At 40.2% G+C, this 18,994-nt stretch overlaps 2 protein-coding genes across 2 annotated transcripts; one reads left to right on the plus strand and one right to left on the minus strand.

The window, feature by feature from the left end:
- Positions 1-542: 542 nt before the first annotated feature.
- On the minus strand, positions 543-1,946 carry LOC144635825 (uncharacterized). Its single transcript, XM_078494943.1, has one exon. The coding sequence runs from the start codon at positions 1,903-1,905 to the stop codon at positions 667-669; it is 1,239 nt and encodes a 412-aa protein (XP_078351069.1). The 5' UTR covers positions 1,906-1,946; the 3' UTR covers positions 543-666.
- A 709-nt stretch (positions 1,947-2,655) lies between these two features.
- On the plus strand, positions 2,656-18,774 carry LOC144635857 (tubulin polyglutamylase TTLL5-like). The gene is given in 34 exon segments (XM_078494979.1): positions 2,656-2,818; positions 3,554-3,654; positions 4,473-4,555; positions 4,732-4,838; positions 5,247-5,310; positions 5,418-5,484; positions 5,575-5,657; positions 6,184-6,253; positions 7,677-7,761; positions 8,022-8,123; positions 8,369-8,460; positions 8,638-8,745; positions 9,024-9,105; positions 9,316-9,377; positions 9,577-9,656; positions 9,986-10,179; positions 10,650-10,712; positions 10,804-10,863; positions 11,157-11,217; positions 11,525-11,593; positions 11,747-11,801; positions 12,202-12,327; positions 12,504-12,714; positions 13,294-13,365; positions 13,688-13,742; positions 14,016-14,110; positions 14,388-14,439; positions 14,757-14,875; positions 14,982-15,146; positions 15,315-15,493; positions 16,117-16,236; positions 16,490-16,567; positions 17,000-17,678; positions 18,453-18,774. Coding segments are annotated over 34 exon segments (3,858 nt in total). The 5' UTR covers positions 2,656-2,678; the 3' UTR covers positions 18,532-18,774.
- The last annotated feature ends 220 nt before the right edge of the window (positions 18,775-18,994 follow it).

The following is an 18,994-nucleotide window of genomic DNA, read 5'->3' on the forward strand; positions in this document are numbered from 1 at the left end:
GGAAATACAATTCAAGCTCAATAGTCGTGAAAATAATCTAAATAATTCCTGCTTTAATTCAAAAAGTACGCGCGAAAATTGCGTACGAGGTGCGCGGAAGGTTAGGGACAGTCAACAAGTAAGCCAAATGACTCGTGCAAAATTGACCCAAAATGTGGTTTATCGGTCACTTTGTACATTGGCGCCTTTTTCATTCATGTAAATCTGTCCCTAACGTCAAGGACAACTTAGAAAAGGTTCGCTAAGAGCAAAAACCGCTAAGCCTATGTTCATTACTCAGTCACAAAACAATGTAATTTCTTCCTGACTAGTTTCAGATAACGTCATTAGTTACTTTTTGCGTGTACATTTCAAACAGTGTTGCAGTTGATGTGATGATAAATCAAAGGGGTGTATAAACAAAACGTAATTATTAGCGAGAGGAGTCCTTTCCTGTTATCGAGGTTTACAAAATAGTAGCTATTTTATAGTTCGTGACGAATAACATTTTACATTCGTGTTGATTATAGAAATATATAATATGAGAAAATAAATTTAATATCCCTCATTTTTTTACTATAATCACGCCAGCTCAGCCTTTTGTCGATCATTAGATGATGTTCTTCTTTCTTGTCATTGGACAAGACGACTTGGAATTACTTGAAACCTTCGTCGAGTGGTGTTTCATCAGAGCACTTTCACACCCAGGCCACACATCGCAATGAGAGTTGAAAACCACGCAAAGTTGGAGCCAAATGTGACATTACCGGCTCGGAAACCACAGTCAGTGTACTGTGCATATTGAATAAACAGAGCCAACTGGGCCCGGCTATGAAATGGGTGCCCTGTGTCCCAGTCCTCATCAGATGTCATGTTTAGTTCCTTGAGCATTTGATTACAGCGTGCTGACACTGATGCGGCACAGTAGCTTGGGTAAACAAACACATACAAGTAAATAGCACTCACAAGGGTGACCTGATACAAATCATACCACTCGCTGGCATTTTTTTGAAAGAAGTCCACCATATCTGCAACATAAATAACAGCTGTTATGGCCAACAGGAACCAATGAATCACAAACCAGGGCTTCAGAGACTCGGAGGTACAAGAAATCTGTTTGCAAAGGCGTTTATGGATGCGAATGACGTCATCTAAGCTGCTGTTGTTTGCGTTTCGAATCTCCGCATGACATGATGTCACGCAATCTTTCATTGCGTTGGTGATCAGCGAAAATATCCAGCAGCTAGTCAGGATGGTCCACCGTGGAATGATGGTTAGGGAAATGGACACATAATTAATAGGCAGCCCTGTGAACGTCAAGTTGAACCAAAAGACCTTTAACACAAGGCAGGAGCCAAAAATAAGCATAGTACAATTTAGCGTGACCCACAGAGAACGCCTCGCCGCGGAGTGGGACTTGTCCAGTGTCACGCAATGAAGTGTCCTTCGCTTCAGGTTCCACATACACCAAAAGAATGCGGCGTTGGACATGAGCACAGCGAAGCAGGAAACCAAAGATAAAATGCTGACCAAATCAACTCCATGTAAAACCTTAGGTAAGGTTACCTTTCCTTTATGTGATGAATTTGAAGCGGAGGCATTGACACACATCCAATGATCGAGAGGCGTGTCAAAATGGCCACACAGAAAAGCATAATAAACGGCTTCAAGGAGGAAACATATATCCAGTAATAAGACGATCGCTGCCATTATACCACGGAATCCTTTGCTAGGGTTCCAAAATCCGACGGCGTAGGCAGCTCCCTTTAAAAACACACCGGAGCAAAACAAGTGTTTTGTTCTCTCGAAGAAATATCTGCATGGGTTTCTGGAAGGCATGCTTCGAGGCGAAGTGACATTAATTTGTTTATCCGAGGAGAGTAGATCAACAAATTCTTCGTTCTTCTCCCTTTCTGCTTCCATCATAACAAGACGTCTTAATTCCAACGTCTTCGTTTCTCGCGGTGATTTTTCCTTTTGAATATTTCACACCTCGACCTCGATCGTTTTACAGCAAGTCACGCGATGGGCTCGTCACGCAATAGATTGCCTTCCCATAAATCCCTGCCTGCCTGGATGGCAACCAGGAATGTACATAAAATGGCGGATACTTTGAACCGGTGGAAATTCTCATCCTCAATTTCAACTTGACGCTGAGAGTTTTTTCGACACTGGGTCATAGATAAGAACGGATGTAGATAGTGGATTATACGATCAAAAGTTAAGCTTGACCGATGTCATGGTTTTCTGTTAATTGCTTTGATAATTCCGGGAAAAAGTGGTTCATTTCAAATTCAAGTCCTATTCGCTTCAGTAATCACCGGAATTTCTGTCATTATTATTTTCTTCTGGATTTTTCACTTATGCAAACGGTGGAGTGGAAAAGCTGACCATTACTCTGAAGGATTTAGAAAGAACTGGACCAGTTTGGATTGATTAATTTATTGACTGATTGATTTAATTTATTGACTGACAACTAAGCTGTTATGCACACTTGTGTATATCTTATGCACGTCAACGAACGAGCATTTACAGCTGCGAGGATTTTGATGGATCCAAAAAGAATTTGGTCGACTGCCTCTGCGGATATCTGAGTTTACTTTGTCAAGGAATTGTATTTATCCAAGGGTCAAAGTTGACAACGGACTGTTATCAATCGGGACTTATGATATATTGAGCTTATTCATCAGACTATAATTATGCCCAGACCACAGATTCGTGACGGATATTCAGACACTGATTCTGCAGTAACAGAAAATGATGAATGTGGAGAGGAATCTGAAATACCAATAGCTACTCATGTGGAGGAACCTTGTGAAGAGTTAGAAGGAAAAACTAGGTAACAAAACTGTTTTTACATCTATCATCCAAAATTTACTTGCAGAGTATACTCATGACTTAAATAACTCAATGACATAACACGACATAGCAACATAGACATAACATTGTCATCTCCTTGTAGTTGTGTTTCTAAAATATGATTATGTTGTGAAGTTCCCCCAGGGGTGGGGGTTCTCTTTATATTTTTGAGTGGAGGGGTGCCACTGGGACTCTGAAACCCTTATAGCCCTATACCAGACCATGTTCAGCTGAATTTGCAACCCTATATACTAGACTAGACACTGAAAATCCCTATCCTATCCCAGATTGCTTTCTTTAGAACTGTCTCACTATTAGTGAAATGGAAAAACATCTGTCAACAACATTGATGCAATGATTTTATTTATGTCTAGGAAAGCCTCTTTCTCTTCCTAGTGTTTATTCCTATTCTGGACTTAATTCTTCATACCACTGATCAGATTCAGGGGAAATGATACCCTATTCTAGACCAAAACTCTCTGACTTCTATACCCTATTCCAACAACAACAACAACAACTATCCCAGTCTAAACTGCTTGAAAACCGTACCCTTCACAGCAGCACATGTACCCATTTTAATAGCTTAGTTATGAGAGTAGCCCCCTCCTGTGTGTGGTTCACAATAGTAACTTGTGATAGATTGTACTCAGTTATAAAGTAGCAATACGACTTCTAAAAACACCTTTAAATCACATCAGTGAATCTTCTTTTTCAGCATCATCAAGTGGAGTGGTCCCAATAAGAAATTTCCCTTGATTCATTTCTCTCCTCATGTACTTTTGCTGGCTTTGCCCCCAGAATCAAAATCTGAGGCAGGTAAGAAAAAAAGTCTAAAAATATTAATTGGTTATTTTGAAGTGAATGATAATGACTAAAAGTAAAGGCAATAGTGCTGCCTGGTTAGTGCAGTTGATTGGGTGTTATTCTGCAGAGTGAGCAGTGTTTAAGAAAAGAGAGGGTCTCAGGTCAAAATCCTGACAAAGAACTGCTAATGATTTGGTGGGAACAGTGGGAATTTGGTTGTTTGGAATTATTTGTTGTCATACTGCCTTAAAAACATATCTGAAACCCTGAAACTGAAACTTTATTTACCCTCGGTATCATGAAGCATGTAAGGCCTCTAGCAAGTAATGCTAATGAAACCAAGCATTTTACAGTGTACAACCAATTGCACAAAGACCAGACCACATCACCGGGAACTCCATGCCCTACTCTTTATGATAAGTGTGTGGGTTCTTTTATGTCCCCTGCTGACCATAACACTGAAGATGCAGGAGATGGGGCCTACAGTTTATCGTCCTTATCTGAGAAGCCTAGAATATCTAACCACACGCAGATGTTATTGCAAAGGCAGCACATTCTCATTCTCTCTTATTTTAGAACCCTGAGTGTTGGTCCGGTCTGGGAGTCGGACCCAAGACCTCCCGCACGGTAGTCTGGCCCTGTACCAACTGAGCTAACCGTGACTGGTCAGCGGTCAAAGTGAGAGTTTGGGATTAACATTCAGGGTTTTTTAATTAACTGAGGGACAAAGTGCAGCCTTTTGTGTGGAATTATTGTTAGAACTTCAAATATTGACATCTACTAAATAAATGTATGAGAACTGCACAAATTTTGTTTCCTTCTTTTGACAGAAAAGTACCATCTGACTTACAAATTTGTGAAGACTGAATGTAAACTTGTGCGTAGCATCCTGAGTGTTCACTGCTTTAGAGAGGTGAAGAAAGAGTTTATTTTAGACTTATTTTAGCTGCTAAGCTTTCACTCTTGTATCCCTATAGAAACACAAGCTTGTACGTGTAGAGTTTTTAGTTTGCTCAAATTCATTCATTTGCAATAAGAAAACAAAATTAATATTTAAATTCTTAATTATGTTACCTTTTCCCTTCATAGGTTCACCCCAACAGTTCAAACTTTAATTTGATGTGGACCGGGTCACACATCAAGCCCCATACTCTGAGAGGCCTCCAGGACTTCCAAAAAATTAATCATTTCCCAAGGTAAGCACGCCTTCTGCAAGCTTGTCTTTCGAATGGAATTGTGGTTGTTTTAAACCCACAACTGACACTTCATCTACAAACAAGACTGCTACCCACACAAGCAAAGTTGGAAATTGTTTTGCCTTCAAGAAGTTCACCACTTTTATCAAGTTAGGGGTATTAAAAATTTGAAATTTAAACTGATTCAGAACACTTTAAAAAGAAATTCTCTGTTGAGGCCTGAATTTAATATTTTCCTGTTTAGTTGGACTTTCTTGGAATTTATACTTGTAAAGTGACTTTCTCTTTTTTTGTCATTCACTACCTTTTATTTGTTTATTTAGTTCCTCTCGTCTTTTAAATCCTCTCACTGTAAAATAAAGCCTTGTTAGTTGTAGATTTTTAACATTTGTTTTTCATTTGCAACAGATCTTATGAACTTACCAGGAAGGACAAATTGTACAAGAATATCCAGCGAATGCAGCATTCTAAGGTACATTTATATATAATAAGTGAATTTTTATTGTGTTTTGAAGCCATTAGTCGTGATTAGTCAGAACATTATTAATAACAGAATTAATGTATTATTTTCTTTTTAAGGGTGTGAAACATTTTGATTTTATTCCTGAAAGCTACGTCTTACCAGAGGAATTTAATGAGTTTAATGGTAAGCAGTTTTGACAATTCAGCATGATCTACCTGAACACGTGGTTCCTTTTGTGGTGCTAAAGTTCGTGCTGTGTCAATTTTATCCTAGCTGCATTTCTTAAGGACAGAAAACCATGGATTGTAAAACCTGTTGCTTCTTCACGTGGTAGAGGAATTTATCTTGTCAGTCATGTAAGTATTTAACATTTTTAATTTTCATGACTTATGTTTTTGTCATCCTTAGCTGTAATCAATTCCTTGAGCTGAAATGAGAAACCTAAATCCACAGACCATATAATAATACAATATTAACCAAACTGATAACTTAACATCCTCAAGTTGATGATTGTCTTTATTCTTCTCACCTGTTTGCTGAACAAATTGTTTGAGACTTTATTGCAATTTTCTGTTATATGCGAACTCTGAAATTCAATCCTCAACCAAAGGTTTCGCTTTTGGCTGCCATCAATCATCTTACTGGACCTCTTGGTTAACAGAAAGGTCACGTCTGTCAATTGTGATTGGTAGATTTTGATCCATTTTGTTTGTTTCTGTTTTTCATGGTTTGTTGGCTGTCGCCATAATTATGATTCACAGCAGCAAAAAACGCAATTATCGTTGGTTGGATTTTGAATTTCGGAGTTCGCGTATCACTGGAAACCGCAATAACTAAACAGTAAGTTCGTTGACCACTGATGTCAGTAAATCTTTTTTGCAGCCCAGCCAAGTTCCTCTTGATGACAATCTCTTAGTCTGCAAGTACATCAGTAATCCATTGCTTGTTGATGGTAAGTATTTACTGTTGACTTTAAAATGAAAGATAACAAGAGCTTAGTGAACAGTCTACAACTCCCTTGTAGGAGACTCCACTCCCTCACAGAATACCCTCAGCATTTTGTTAGGGTACCCTGATGGTTCACCTGTACCCACATATAATTGTGGCGGATAGACCCACTGTGGAGCAAACTGTCTTGCCTAAGCACAACACTTAAAGCAACTACATGGCTTGAACTGAAAACCTTCAGAACTCAAGTGATGGTAAAGTTAAAGCCTGCTGTCAAGCCAAATGGCTTATCAGGCCAGAGCTTATCCCGGTTTCTGAAGCATTAAGTGGCTGGGAGTATTGCTTCTCCCCTCTGGATGGGATGCTTGTCCATCGCAGGTTTACCCCCCCCCCCTGCAGTAAATTTGCCGGTACCCCTTTATACACCTGGGTGGAGAGAGGCACTATGAGAGTAAAGTGTCTTGCCTAAGAACACAACGCAGTGCCCCGACAAGGACTGGAACACATACTGCTCGATCCGAAGCCCGGCACACTAACCATTGGACCACCACACCTCCCATAGATCTCAAGTGAGAGGGCAGGGCTCAAAATAATTTTTGGACAGTTGCCGGTCATGTTGACCTGCCAAACCGATTTTAGCTCGGTCACATGTCGTTTCTGACCGGTCAAAATATTGAAAATAGTAGTCACTTTTGCTGTTCGTTGATGAACGTCTTTGTTCGTGTGGTGGAAAAGAACCCACCATCTCTCCACTGTATTGCCTGCAATGTTTTAGGTTTTCTCAATACCCTTGAAAGATGCAACAGCGACAAGTCCGAATTCAGACATCTCTCACGTTGTTTTTCATCTTTGGCGCTCAAATAAAATGCCTTAGTTCCGACCGTGCCGTTCTTTTCGTTGACATTTTGCGTAATACTGAAGTATAAGACTAAATTGAACAAAACTACATGGGTCAAAAACTAGCGAAAAAAATCAGCATGTTTTCTAAATAGGAATGACATTTACACTTCATGTATTTCAGATTACAAAATATCTTTGGAGTTGTCTGTGATTTTGAGCGTTGTAGAGTTTGCTCTGATACTGTATAAGCAAAAAATTAATATCGTTACACATGTTCAAAACGTTATTAGAATTAAGGTTTTAAACTGGTGTTATAACAAATTTTGTTCTGTCTGGTGCATGGAGTGACCAGTCAAAATGACTGGCAAACCGAACATTTGTCCGGACAAATTGTCATCTTGGCCGGACATTGTCCGTTGACCGGCCGTTATTTTGAGCCCTGGAGGGGCTAACAACTTGATCAGCCCCGTCTCAATTAATGGTCCAGGCCTTTTGTTAATCTATCTAGATTGAGTCATGACATTCTAACTAAAGTTGATCTGATTGACTGATTGATTGATTTTATATGCTTGTTAATTTTATTACAGGATTCAAGTTTGACCTCAGGTTGTATGTTGGTGTGACGTGTTTTGATCCAGTCAGAGTGTACCTCTATGAAGAAGGCTTGACAAGGTGGGTCACAAATGATTTTCTTTAAGCTGAGGTAATGAAATGTAATTAATAAGTACATTTACACCAGAGAAAACCTTTTATGACCAGTAAAATCAAGGTACATTGCCGGCATTATTCACTCTGAAGGTAATAATTACCTAGTGCCATAGGCCTGCAATGTGTGCAAAGGACTATAGTGCTACATTGCCCTCTTTATTCATTGCACATTGTTGTTCACACTTATTATTCGAATCTACAATACTACACCTATTCTTTTGTAGATTTGCTACTGTTAAATATGACAAGACTGGCAGAAACATCAAGAATGTTTGTATGCATTTGACAAACTATAGCGTCAACAAGAAAAATGCCGACTTTGTTAGGTATGTGAAGATTAAAATAACAGTTAGTTGTGCTACAAATACAGGGCCACTTGTATGGCGTAACTAGATGATCCATGTAAATTATGACATGAACCACGATGGCTCTGAATTTTTATTTTTTCTCTAGCATTCACTCTCAGTCAGTCAGCAAACAAACAAACAAACAAGAATGCACAAAAGGAAAGAAAAGAAAGTCGAATTTTTTATGTTTGAGCTGGTATCATCTTCATGTTCTTGTATTCCAGGTGTCCTGACCCTGAAGTGGAGGATTTTGGGAACAAATGGAGCATGAGTGCTATGTTAAGATATCTCAAGCAGATTGGGAAGGACACGACAGGTATGATTACATAAAATATGACTTATATCAAGTTGAAATGACACACGTTGTAAAACATAGACCTTAGCATTGGTTGCCATGGCTGCTAATTGTTGTAAAGTGTTCTTGGAGTACCACAAACAGTTAAGTTTTGTATCATTTCAGGATTATATATTTTTCCTATTTACATTCTTGTAGCACTGATGATGAGGATAGAAGATGTTGTGATAAAGACAATCCTAGCTGGGGAACTACATATTGCGTCTGCCTGTAAAATGTTCATGCCTTCTCCAGGAAACTGCTTTGGTAAGTGACTGAGGCCTTCTCTTAGCTTGCCCCCTGTAAATATGTTCTGGCCATCTCTCCCCCCTTCCCTTCCCTCCCCCTCCCTCCCTCAGCTGTGCTTTGTTGTCTCAAAAACATAAAATGGACAACTGCAATGTAACGCCAATATAACCAGTCAAAATAAGAATCGTTGGAAGGAAAAAACAATGTTTTCAACTGTACTGAATTGTTTAATTAAAGTTAAAGTGCTCCTGGTTGGCACAGTTGGTGAATTGTTTAACTTGTTCTCGTTTTCACAGAAATATACGGGTTTGACATTCTTGTTGATGAAAACCTGCGTCCTTGGTTGTTAGAAGTCAATTTGTCTCCTTCACTCGCTTGGTAAGTTTTCAGTTGCCTAAGAACTTACTTCAGGTAACTTTGTTGAACGTTGGTGTGTGTAGTAACAAGGTCTGCATATTTCTAACAGAGGCTGCTAGTGACCGTTTGGGGATGCTTGGTGTACTGATCTTAGCATGTAAACATAATCATGTTGTTTTGTCCAAAAGAAGCATTTTTAATGTTCTGAATTGCTTTCCTTAATTTGTTTAGTGATTCGCCATTGGATCTCAAGATCAAGTCCCATCTGGTATCGGACATGTTTAATTTAATCGGTAAGTGATGCTCGGTGAATCATTTTAACTTGCGAAAATCCATCTACATGGAGTAACATTGGGTACTAATCTCCATCCCATTTCTTTCTGGTGCTAGACATATAAATTTAATTGTCTAAAAGCGGTTTTTTCGCTAACTTTGACAATCATTCAAAAGAAACTATTGTCTTGTTTTTCAACGACGTTTTTTTCTTTGCAGGTTTTGCTGCTCATGATCCGATGGTTCGTAAACTTCCTACCCGACGCTTTGTGGATTATCCACAAAAAAATCGATATCAGGTAACAATGTAACCAATTGCCACGGACTTGACTTTCTTTACTTCTTTTTAACTGTTTTTTGTGGTCTTCAGTTAGCGGTTATTTCCTTATCTTTCCCCAAACTGGGTCGGGGAAATTAAAAGTCAAGAAAACAAGACAGGACAGAGGAAAGTTCATTGCTTGGTTTAGGAAATTAACTCTGCGTTAAATCAGTCAAGAAAATCGGCCGTGAGGTTCCCTTTTTTTCTTCAAAGGGATCTATATTGACTTTTACGCATTTTATCAGTCCATAACTCAATTCACAACAGACTGACTTCCGTCCTTACAAACCGCTTGTTTTTTTGTTACAGAGGCAGCGATCGGCTACAGCTGGTGGAGTTGTAGCGCCAAACTCGCGACCATTGTCTTCAACGACAAGAAAGAAAACTGATAATGGTTTGACGGCAGAAGAGACGAGGATATTACGTCACACACGGGAAGAATTCTCCAGGAGGGGAGGGTTTGTACGAGTCTTCCCCTCCCCAGACTCCTGGGAGCTCTACGGGTAGGAAACTGGTCACAAGTCCCACGGATAAATTCTTCTTACTGATTTTCTTTTATTTCTTTTAATGTTCGTTCTGAGAATTTAGCAATATATCAAGATAATATCCCCTAGTTGATGATTTTCTTTATTTCATGCTTTTTGAAAGTGGTTCGTTGTAAAAATCAAAAGAAACCCTATAATAATGGTAAGACAAAACATAAAATGAATGTAATTATTGGTCTAAAAACTCAAAAGAAATAAGATTCTACGACAGCGTATGGGGAAAGTTGAAGGTTGCTTTAAAATTCAACAGAAGTATAGTTTATTGAGGTCTCCTTTGCGAAACTTTGGCCATAATTGATCTTTTTTATATAATCTACAGTTATAAATGTAGTCTTCTGGATCTGCATGGTAGCTCGTCTGAAAAAGAAATATGATTCCGGCTGTCGTTTCTTCGAGCTCCCAATTCTTTTTCGTTTTTTTCTGTTTAGATCATTTCTGGAGCATCGAACAACTCACAATCACATGTTGCATTCTAAGCTGTTTCCAGGAAGGTAAAATGTTGCTTTTTTTACTTATGAAGAAAAATGAAAAACGCGCTAAAAATGTAAGTTGTAACCCATCTGTTTACGGATTATTTCACAGAAAATCCTCTTTTCAAAGGCCCAGTACAGCGAGCTTTTCCTCAGCAGGTGCACGAGCGAGGTAAGTCAGCAGAGAAGTTTTACGTTCACCGTGGACTATGTGCATGTGTTTGCTTAACTTTACAATCTGTTTGCAAACTCCAGCAAAGTGTTTCAGCCAATCAGAACAAAATTTTCCTCTCAGCCAATCAGTTGCAACGCAAATTTGATTCACTTGACTTTTCTTTTGGTGATTTTGTGGTTTTTAGTTTTATCAATGAAAGCTGCTCAAATATAAAACTGGTGAAACATTTCTCAAGAGCCTTTTTATAAAATGCTTATACATTTTCTTATTGTCACTTGTGTTTTTTTCAGAAGTATCACGTCTCATGGAGCGCAGCAGTCTAAAGTCAATCTAATAGTGGAATCGGCAGAGGTTAGAAGATATTGATATTTTAGTGTATTTAACCAACAGATGACCTCCCCTCCGCTTTCTATTGTCCAATGTCGTGTAATGTCGCTATCATTCCTAGAGATCGCAGAAGCTCGATTCAGTGGATTGCGTGAATCGACAAGACAATGTCTAAAACTAAAATTATTTCTGCATCGCAGAATAATGAGAGGCACGATTAAGACAAATTCACTCCATGCCCAACATAAACTAGGTCTAAACATGACACCACCGGCTATGCATTACAGTTTTTAACGCCATAATTCTTCGTTTTCCATTCGCTGTTTATCAGGTATCTGATAATGTCAGCCTCGGCATCAAGGAGAGGCTAGTTTGTTACGAGAGGAAACTTGACAGTTGGGTGAGTAAAACGGTTTAAAAGTGAAATTTACATGAAAACGTTTAGCAGAACAGTCCCGCTCTGTTTATTATGATAACTATAGATTTGATTGACAAGTGGTCTCTCTACCATAATCCACATAAGCGCTGACATTTTTTCTGTATTTTTCAACAGAGTCCCTCTCTTCTCCGAACGAAAAAAGCCCTGGGCAGCACAACTCCAAGCGCAGGTAATGTTGAATGTTTATATGCATGTGCGAAAAGAACCAGCCCGAGTATGCTCTTACTCAGGGTCTACGTAGGGGAATGGGGGTGGTGAGACCAGGTGGCGTTCCTGATTTGTTGTTGGTTAGTTTTGAATCTTTGCGCTTGAGTAACAACCAATCAGGAAAACTACACAGATCTCTATAGAGCTATGTCATCAGTATGGAATTTTTCTGATCGAATTTTAGACGTCAAACATGCGGGGGAGAATTGAGAATGGAAACGTCTATTTATGTAGGCTATATGCTGGCTAGAGTCTTTCGTACTCCTGCATAGGAAAGCGTTATTCGTTGATGTTTCTGTTTTCATTGTAAACAGAGTCTCTCTTAGTTCGGCTTTGATTGTCCATCACACGTCTTATTCAAGGTACTCCTAGTGCAAGCCAAGAGACATCAGAAGCACCTCGTGCCGACTCCATTTCTTCCCGCTTGACGCCCGATGGACAATTGGTGTCGAATTACGTGGAGGAGAAACCGGCCTCTCATTCACGAGGTTTGTTTGACTCGTGCAATCTATTCTACGGTACATGTACAGATGAAACTTTGCTAATTTATATCTATAATGGGCACCTTATGAGAGGCAATACGAGAGAACAGTATTTCGCCCAAGAAACCGAGTAGCGGGCCAGTACACCACATGAATTTAACATTTTATTACGTTTCCTTTAGGACCAAAGCCCCCATTTGATTCAGAAACACACGCACCATATCGAGTATCCTCAGCTGGCCCCCATCCCAGACCTTTCCAGGAAGCCACGCGGGCGCAGAAGCCACCCCTACCGACCAGCGGTGAAACAGTGTCAAAGCGCGTGCTGTCTGCGCAGCCGCGATACCAGCCAATCAGAGTGGATGACATCATGGCAAAGGCAGGCACACTCACGTAAGTAAGCGAGTCTGTATTGAGTTTAATCTCGTTTCCAGGGCCGCTCTATTCCCTCATCAGGTAGGAACTATGCACACTGAGCCGAGAAATGAACTCCTTCTGTCGAACGAATATGTTTTGCTACGAAGCGTACGTCTCTTTAAGAGGGCAGTATCATAAGAAGTCTCCTAAGTTTTTGTCTAAACTATGATATAATTATGAGGGTGCACTCAGTGATCAACAACATAACCTTTGAATAACAAAGAAGGGCACAAATTCATTCTCCAAGATGTAAATAAACATAATCAATGGTCGTTAAGGGGTTTTTTTCCAAGCGACAATGTCGAACTTGAAACGAAGGTCCGACTTTTTCAAGTTTTAGGCCACTACTGTCCTGTCCGTCCGTAGCCATACCACCTTTTAACAATTTTCACTAGTACAGTACATTTTAGCAAGGCCAGGCCACTATCAGTGGATTTCCAATTAATACCAACACCTTCATTGGATTTTCAAGTAGCACTAAATCGTGGTGACACTGCCCCTTTTAACTAATGTATGTAAGATGCGTTTCATCAAGAATTGTCTTTTAACGTGTAGGAAACTCCAAGCCAGGCAGGCATTCGCAATGTATCTACAGCGAGTACAACAAAGACTAGTTCACGAGACAAGGTAAGATTTGATCCCTCAAAATGCACGGTGAGCGTGACACGGTAACCATTGCAATTGCTGATTATTTTTTACGTCTTTTTGTTGTTGTTTTTTTCTCATGCCCTGATAAATCAAAAACCAAGCTAGTCAAAGGGGGGTGGGTGGGGGAGGGGGGGGGGAAGGCTGAAGGAGGGGATGGGTGGAGACATCAAACTGAGTAGTCACGTGTCATGAACTTAGGAGTTTGAAAAAGCAACAGAAAAATTTTTAACACTTCCCAAGTTTCAATGATTCACACTAATTACATTTTTATTGACATCTGCGTTTTCTTTATCATTTTTAGTTATGATTCAGAGGACTCGAGAGATAGCACGGACTCCAAACAAGACGATCAAATGGTTGGTTGAACGGTTTAATTTTGATTCCCGCTTAATATCCCTACTGTGTCTAGCAGTCGTTCTGTATTTTAGATTTTTAAAAGCCCAGTGACCTCCCTCCCCCCTCCCCAGCGCGCCGATCACTCACCAAGAGAGGGTTTAGGAAGGGATGAAAGTAGTCCCCGACGGGTGTCGAACCCATCACCTTCCGCAATACGGGTCGAATGCTCTAATAATATTAATGATACCTATTTGATCGCGGAATGATATTTGATGTTTCGTTTTATTGTTCAGAACCTGGTGATTCGTTTTCTGAAGAAAGCGGCGAGTAATTTACAACAGCCATTCAAAGTTGTTGTACCAAGCGTCAAGCTGCCATTACATGACAGGTATGAACTATGAACTTTTATGCACATAAGCCGCACAGTAGTGTAGCAGCTCTCGTAAGCCTGTAATTCAACTTATTCTCTAGTATAGCCGTTTCCATTGTTTTCGGACCTAAAGGCATTGTTCCTTTTGTTTGTTGTATTGTTCTCTTGAAGGGTGGAGATGCATTCATGTGAGAACTTGCGCGGTGAGCTGCTACACTACCCCACAGAAACAAGTCTTAGCAGACAGTGATGATTACACGAAGAAACGAATTTCAGTGATTTCTTTTTCTTTCAGGCGACGAATTCTGGCCAAACAACTGGGAGACTTCGTTCGCGTTTATGGAAAGGTAAAATATAGGAAACAGCGCAATTTTCTAAATTTAAACCTTAAATTTAGAAAATGTTCAACATCAAGTGTTTCAGCCTAAGGTTTTTTGTGGCAACATAACTGTTTTTAAAAAAAATTTTTAAGGGGAATTTAAGAAGAAAATCATCATCTAGGGAACACTGTCTTGATATTCAACCAAATTCTCAGAACTTACATTGAAAGAAATGTATGAGGATCAGTAATGAGAATTAATATTTCAGTCTTGTTAAGGCTTAGTCGTTTCTTTTTGTTCTTCTGAGGAAGCTGTTGCATTTCTTTTTATATTTTGTTCAACAGGAAACCATGCAAATCCAGAAGCGACAGGAAATTAACCGTACATACGGGCTTTCAAGGAGCAATTCGTTCACGGGTGAAATCCCGGACGAGGAGTTCAAGGTCTTTATGGCCATTGCAAGGTACCCTGTCCACTGATTCATATGTTTCTATGGGTAGCTTCCTGTGAATTTCGTTTTAAGAGTTTCTAATTTACAACACACAAAAAATATTGCTTCACATTTGCAGCGAGACAGAGTTGGAAGACCTGTTAACTACCTACACCAAACTGAACAAGAACGCGAGCGTGTTCTTAGGAGGGAGACCGGAGAAGAGCTCTGAGGAGAGCACCACCAAAGCGCCTCACGACACGGTCCTGTCTAGAAGAAAAGAAGGGGACAGGTACCCCCGCAGGTAAATATGACGATTCGCGGTCCTTTGACTAGTATCAAGAGCGCGCGCACATGAGACCAATCTTTTCGAATCTTCGCTAAAACATATTGTCTACTGATGTAACCTCAAAGATAAACTCTCTCACTCGTTATACAGAAGTAATGAGTGTTTCTTTACTTGTTTTGACAGCTCGAATCCCATTCCAGACGAGGAACAGATGAGGTCCACCGAGGACCTTAGTAGCACAGGCCCTACGGTGACAGATCGACACGCACGATCGCTGACAGCTGTCTCTGCATATGGCGCCTCAGTGGCCCTCAACAAAACCCGGCAGCGGCCGGTGTCGGCTAAGGTAGCAAGTTCACAAGGTGAGATGAAGGCGATACATACTACCATTTGCGGTCAAATCTTGAAAATATTGATAGCTCGTGAAGAAAACATGATCGTATGGCGCCAAAACGTTGTCAATTTCGTGACCTGACCGCAAACGTTTCATTGGTCAAAAGTGACACGTAAACAGACATACCGTTGAGGTTTTAAAAGTAAAACTACGCGTTAAATTCGTCACGCTTTAAGGATGTACGCAAATGGTAGTAGCCCAATACACAGGAAAATCAGTGTTCCTGCGAAGTACATACTTGCATGCTGTTACTCTGGAAAAACAATTCTCTCGGTCAGCTGTTGCCTTGCGCTAGGCAGGTCTGAAATTTGAACCGAAAATTCCATACTGATGACGTAGCTCTACAGAGATCCATGTAGTGTCTCTGATTGGTTGTTACTTGCGCGCGAAAATTTTCAAAACCAAGCAGCAACCAATCAGAGACACTTCACGGATCTCTGTGCAGTTACGTCATCAGTATGGAATTTTTCGTGTCGAGTCTAAGACGTCCCATTATTAGTCTAGGAAGAATTGAGCCCGCGAAGAAAATGGTCTGTTTAGCAAAGTTTTACACGCTTTGACAGGCGAATGTATTTAACAATTTATTTGTAGGAACTGACAGGATGCACCGCGTTGGTCGCCCAGTATCGGCCAAGCCACACTCACGTGATATGATGAGAACAGTTGAAGACACCGGGGATACCAGGAGCGTGGATGGAGGCAAGTGATACTGTGACATAAACTGTTCAACGCTTTAAGAAATGAGCTATTTGCGAAATCCAGTCTTACAGCAAGGCGCCCAAAAGTGTGACCACTTTTAATTTATTCACATTCTTTCGTGCAGATCTAATCCAATCAAAAGCCGTGGATAGCTTGCAGTTGACTTCTGATTGGATTAAATCTGCACGAAAGAATGTGAATAAATTAAAAGTGGTCACACTTTTGGGCGCCTTGCTGTAAACTGACGTATTTTATCTCTTTGCAGCTCATAGTGGTCAGCGGAGTCGTGTGTCATCGGCCCCAGTCCGTCGTGACAGCCGAGGCGCAGACAATGAGTTCAAAGGTGAGATAAGTAATGACATTATGCAAGTGACGTAAATGTAGGACCAGCTGACAAAAACAGTAACATAAAGCAAAGTTTAAAATCTAGCCTACGAAATTAGACAAAAAAGCAAACATTGTTTCCAGAGCAGATCCCTTTTCTTTTCTTTCTTTCATCGAGGATGGGTTTTTTTCCCTATTCATGGCCTTGTTTAAGTTTGAACTCTTTGGGAATATATTCTATTGCTCTTGTCAGAGGAACTAATTAAGTTTTTGGTAATCAAACAAAAAAATGGTAATTCACCCAACTAAATCTGATAAGACTTTCTAAATTCAATCCAATTTTTGGTTTAAATTGATGGTTTGAGTGTTGGTTTTTTTTTTTTTTTTTTTTGTGTTTTTTGGAACTTTGTGAAACATCCATAATGAAAATGTCTTAATTTCACGCCGACAGGTCACAGCTTGGCTGATGAGCATGCAGTCGCCGCTGCTCTTCAGCGGTTAGCCAAACGACAGGCTGCGCGGCAGTACTCTGCTTTCAACACCAGCGGTCATCAGGGACATAACTGGGATGAGCTGTTTAAAAAGATGGACTTTAATCGCGACAAAGATGCTGCTGTTACTCACAACGACGACGAATTAATTAGCGTTGGAGACGCATTCACGGATCCATGGTCGAGTGTAACTGGAAAAGCTCCGCGGTCAGCTTATAAGTTACATGACCGACACGCAAGCGCAAACGCCACGTTTGAAACATTTGTGAATCATGACCAACGCCCGGGCGGCAGTCATGGTCACGTGGGTTGGTTTGATAGTAACACTGACCGAGGTCGTGTTAGTACTGTGGGCGCTCCTGCGGAGGAAAAATCGATTCATATTGATTTGAAAAAGGAGTACAGCGGAGCACAGGAAATACAAAGAGAAGAGAAAAAGGCAGTTGTAGAAACAGTTAAAAGTCCAACTGTCTCACGGGAGGAGTACAACAGACACATGAAACTCATAAGTCAGAAGCTGTCTGAAGAGAAGGTTCGCCTGCAGAAACAGTTACAGCAGTATCCGTGCCTGCCACGCCCACCTCCTGCTCGGCCGAGCCCGGGCGCCAGGAAGGTTGTTAGCCACAATAGAATGATAAGGTAATATGAACTGTCATAACTTAACGTGCTTGAAAATTCCAGTCATTGCCCTCTTATCTCTGGGGCACTTAGCTCTGTAACATTTGAAGTCTATCTCCTTGCAAATACCATAAAAAGATCGTGGATGAATTTTAAGGGAGCAATGTGGCAATGTTTGCAATATATATATGTTACTTGCCGGCCGGGAAGTCCGTATAGGGAAAAACTGTGCCCGAGGTCTTGGGGTAATATATATAACTACCTTCGACCTCGAAATAAAAGTTAGCTAAGGCCGAAAAACCACAAGAGGGACAAGGATGGTTAAGTTAAATTGGGGGAGATTGAACGCCAAGGGGTGAAGAGTCTGTACACGAACTACAGGTCCCGAGAAAACGTTCCCTCGACAAGTCGACTTCATGTCTGACTCGTCCCCAGTCGTCTTTTAAGTCCGTCTTTGAGTGGACTCTTGAGTCCTTGAAGCTGAACACGGAGCATCCTCTTCCCCAGGGCCACGCGTATTTTTTAAATGACATGACTCCGTTTCGCCGACCACGTGACCAAAAGAAACGGAGGCTCTGTTAGGAACGAGAATGAACACAGAGTGTCTTGCAATTTGCGCATAAGAGACTACTCGGGACGACTCAGGGTTTTTTTGTGTTTTTTTTTTTTTTTTTTTTTCTTTTTTTTCGTGTAAAAAAAAATTCGAGACGCCAAATTAGCTGTTAATTTACCATTGGTTTATTTTTTGCCTCTTTAGTTTTGACATGTTTTTTCTGTTCCGTTCATTTTAAACAGGTTGGCTGCATCCAATCCCCCGCCAGTGTTTGACGTCATCACTGGCATGACAGACCTTCCAAACGACGATTCTCTGTGACAGCAGTGTTCCTCTCTATACTCCACTGTTTTGTGTAAATTACTCGTTTTATGTCGCGGCCCATCATTTGCTTGTGAATCAAACAAAATGCATTTTTAAACATAACAGAAGCCATGGAGAGAGGACGTTCTTTCACCATGCTATTTATTTTGTTCACACGGGAAATAATTTTGCACACGAAAAGTTTAATTTCGAATTATTGTGATTTTATATGTCAAAAAATTTTACAAAATAAACTGGATATTTTTATTTGGATTTTTTTTTTAAAAAAAAAAAAAAAATTAAAAAGTCCAAAAAAAAAAAAAAAAAAACCCCCCCCCCCCCCCCCCCCCTCTTTTTTTTTTTTTTTTTTTAAAAAACGGGGAAATAAAAACCCGCAAAAAAATATTTTTGTGGCTTTTTTTTGGCAAATTCGTTAGCTGCGGCTGTTTTATGAAGCTTTGATCTATTCTGAAGAAACAGG

Source organism: Oculina patagonica, chromosome 13 (genome assembly GCF_052425735.1).
Source record: "Oculina patagonica isolate OP01 chromosome 13, crgOcupat, whole genome shotgun sequence".
Classification (NCBI taxonomy): domain Eukaryota; kingdom Metazoa; phylum Cnidaria; class Anthozoa; order Scleractinia; family Oculinidae; genus Oculina; species Oculina patagonica.

What these genes read in the sequence shown, in the direction of transcription:
- LOC144635825 (XM_078494943.1), bottom strand. Translation starts at nt 1,905, where the DNA reads ATGATGGAAGCAGAAAGGGAGAAGAACGAAGAATTTGTTGATCTACTC.